The sequence below is a fragment of the Hylobates moloch genome, unplaced genomic scaffold, assembly GCF_009828535.3.
Source record: "Hylobates moloch isolate HMO894 unplaced genomic scaffold, HMol_V3 SCAFFOLD_13, whole genome shotgun sequence".
Classification (NCBI taxonomy): domain Eukaryota; kingdom Metazoa; phylum Chordata; class Mammalia; order Primates; family Hylobatidae; genus Hylobates; species Hylobates moloch.
Genome location: NW_026652288.1, coordinates 41,480,202 through 41,483,563, shown reverse-complemented (window position 1 = coordinate 41,483,563; position 3,362 = coordinate 41,480,202). Strand labels below are relative to the sequence as shown.

Below are 3,362 nucleotides of genomic sequence, written 5' to 3'. Positions count from 1 at the left end.
TTTCGATTCCGGGTGATTTTTGTCCCTCTGCGCTTGCGCTAGCCCCGGCTCACCTCCCCCCTCCCGCCCCGGCTCCGGCCCCCAGCCCCGGCATTCGCTCTCATCCTCTCACGGAAAGGTCGCGGCCTGTGGCCCTGCGAGCAGCCGTGCCAAGATGAACCCCAGTGCCCCCAGCTACTCCACGTCCTCGCTGTACGTGGGAGACCTCCATCCCGACGTGACCGAGGCGATGCTCTACGAGAAGTTCAGCCCGGCCGAGCCCATCCTCTCCAGCCTGGTCTGCAGGGACACGATCGAGCACCCGCGGCTCCTTGGGCTACGCGTATGTGAACCTCCACCAGCCGGCGGACGCGGAGCATGCTGTGAACACTATGAATTTTGATGTTATAAAGGGCAAGCCAGTACGCATCGTGTGGTCTCAGCGTGATCCATCACTTCGCAAAAGTGGAGTGGGCTACATATTCATTAAAAATCTGGACAAATCCATTGATAATAAAGCACTGTATGATACACTTTCTGCTTTTGGTAACATCCTTTCATGTAAGGTGGGCTGTGATGAAAATGATTCCAAGGGCTATGGATTTGTACACTTTGAGACACAGGAAGCAGCTGAAAGAGCGATGGAAAAAATGAATGGAATGCTCCTAAATGATCGCAAAGTATTTGTTGGACAATTTACGTCTCATAAAGAACGAGAAGCTGAACTTGGAGCTACGCGAAAGAGTTCACCAATGTTTACATCAAGAATTTTGGAGAAGACATGGATGATGAGTGCCTTAAGGATCTCTTTAGCAAGTTTGGGCGTGCCTTAAATGTGAAAGTAATGACTGATGAAAGTGGAAAATCCAAAGGATTTGGATTTGTAAGCTTTGAAAGGCTTGAAGATGCACAGAAAGCTGTAGATGAAATGAATGGAAAGGAGCTCAATGGAAAACAAATATATGTTGGTAGAGCTCAGAAAAAAGTGGAAGGGCAGACAGAACTTAAGCGCAAATTTGAACAGATGAAGCAAGATAGGATCACCAGACCACGGTGTTAATCTTTATGTGAAAAATCTTGATGATGGCATTGATCATTAATGTCTCCAGAAAGAGTTTTCTCCATTTGGTACAATCACTAGTTCAAAGGTTATGATGGAGGGTGGTCACCGCAAAGGGTTTGGTTTTGTATGTTTCTCCTCACCAGAAGAAGCCACTAAAGCAGTTACAGAAATGAATGGTAGAATTGTGGCCACAAAGCCATTGTATGTCCCTTTAGCTCAGTGCAAAGAAGAGTGCCAGGCTCACCTCACTAACCAGTATATGCAAAGAATGGCAAGTAGGCCGGGCGCGGTGGCTCACGCTTGTAATCCCAGCACTTTGGGAGGCCGAGGCGGGTGGATCACGAGGTCAGGAGATCGAGACCACGGTGAAACCTCGTCTCTACTAAAAATACAAAAAAATTAGCTGGGCGTGGTGGCGGGCGCCTGTAATCCCAGCTACTCGGAGAGGCTGAGGCAGGAGAATGGCGTGAACCCGGGAGGCGGAGCTTGCAGTGAGCCAAGATTGCGCCACTGCACTCTAGCCTGGGGGATAGAACAAGACTCCGTCTCAGAAAAAAAAAAAAAAAAAAAATGGCAAGTGTACGAGCTGTGCCCCATCTTGTAATCAACCCCTACCAGCCAGCACCTCCTTCAGGTTACTTCATGGCAGCTATCCCACAGACTCAGAACGGTGCTGCATACTATCCTCCTAGCCAAATTGCTCAACTAAGACCGGTTCCTCACTGGACTGCTCAGGGTGCCAGACCCCATCCATTCCAAAATATGTCCAGTGCTATCCACCCAGCTGCTCCTAGACCACCGTTTAGTACTATGAGACCAGCTTCTTCACAGGTTCCATGAGTTATGTCAACGCAGCGTGTTGCTAACACATCAACATAGACGATGGGTCCACGTCCTGCAGCTGCTGCTGCTGCAACTCCACATTATAACTATGCTGCGGGAGTTCGCAGTCCTCAGAAACATCTTAATGTACAGCCACAAGTTACAATGCAACAGCCTGCTGTTCATGTACAAGGTCAGGAACCTTTGACTACTTCCATGTTGGTATCTGCCCATGCTCAAGAGCAAAAGCAAATGTTGGGTGAATGACTGTTTCCTCTTATTCAAGCCATGCACCCTGCTCTTGCTGGTAAAATCACTGGCATGTTGTTGGAGATTGGTAATTCAGAACTTCTTCATATGCTGGAGTCTCCAGAGTCACTCTGTTCTAAGGTTGATGAAGCTGTAGCTGTATTACAAGCCCACCAAGCTGAAGAGGCTGCCCAGAAAGCAGTTAACAGTGCCACCGGTGTTCCAACTGTTTAAAATTGATCAGGGACCATGAAAAGAAACTTGTGCTTCACAGAAGAAAAATATCTAAACATCGAAAAATACAAATATTATGGAAAAAACATTGCAAAATATAAAATAAATTTAAAAAGGAAAAGAAACTTTGAACCTTATGTACCGAGCAAATGCCAGGTCTAGCAAACATAATGCTAGTCCTAGATTACTTATTGATTTAAAAATTAAAAGAAAACTCAAAAATAGTAAAATATGAAAACCTATTAATGTTTTATAGACTCTGGGAAAAAGAATTTTCAGTAAAGTGCAAAAATTTAAAGCATTCCTTTCTTTAATTTTGTAATTCTTTACTGTGGAATAGCTCAAAATGTCAATTCTGTTTTAAGTAACAGAATTGATAACTGAGCAAGGAAACGTAATTTGGATTATAAAATTATTGCTTTAATAAAAATTCCTTAAACGGTGAAAAAATAATAATAATAAAATACAAAAATTAGCCGGACATAGTGGCACACGCCTGTAATCCCAGCTACACGGGAGACTGAGGCAGGAGAATTTCTTGAACCCGGAAGGCAGAGGTTGCAGTGAGCTGAGATCACATCATTGTGCTCCAGCCTGGACGACAGAGCAAGACTCCATCTCAAAAAAGAAGGAAGGGAGGGAGTGGGGGGAGGGGAGAGGAGGGGAGGGCGAGAGGAGGGGAGAGGAGGGGAGGGGAGGGGAGGGGAGGGGAGGCAGAAGGGTATTTGAGGGCATATGCTTTTTTCTCTCCATTAAATGAGGAACATAATATCACCCTGAAATTCCACTCCATTTTGTTAACCATGTGCAGAGGATTTCGCTTTTAAAATACATATGTTAAGAAACAGGCAACAGAGATTGTCCCTTAGGCAGGAAGCTGATGTGTAAAACAGACTCTTTTCCCTCACTGTATACATTTTACTACTGTATGAATTTTGCATCATATGCTTGTATCTCCCAGTTAATTGTAAAGCCAACAAAATCTTGGCTCAACTTAATGAATAACAAAAGTAAT

General features: G+C 44.9%; 1 protein-coding gene and 1 pseudogene across 1 annotated transcript; both read left to right on the top strand.

The window, feature by feature from the left end:
* The first annotated feature begins 93 nt into the window (after window positions 1-93).
* On the top strand, window positions 94-1,042 carry LOC116480812 (polyadenylate-binding protein 1-like). The gene is given in 3 exon segments (XM_032173170.3): window positions 94-298; window positions 300-711; window positions 714-1,042. Coding segments are annotated over 3 exon segments (882 nt in total). The 5' UTR covers window positions 94-154; the 3' UTR covers window positions 1,040-1,042.
* Window positions 1,043-1,612: 570 nt separating this feature from the next.
* Window positions 1,613-2,347, top strand: LOC116480047 (polyadenylate-binding protein 1-like; annotated as a pseudogene).
* The last annotated feature ends 1,015 nt before the right edge of the window (window positions 2,348-3,362 follow it).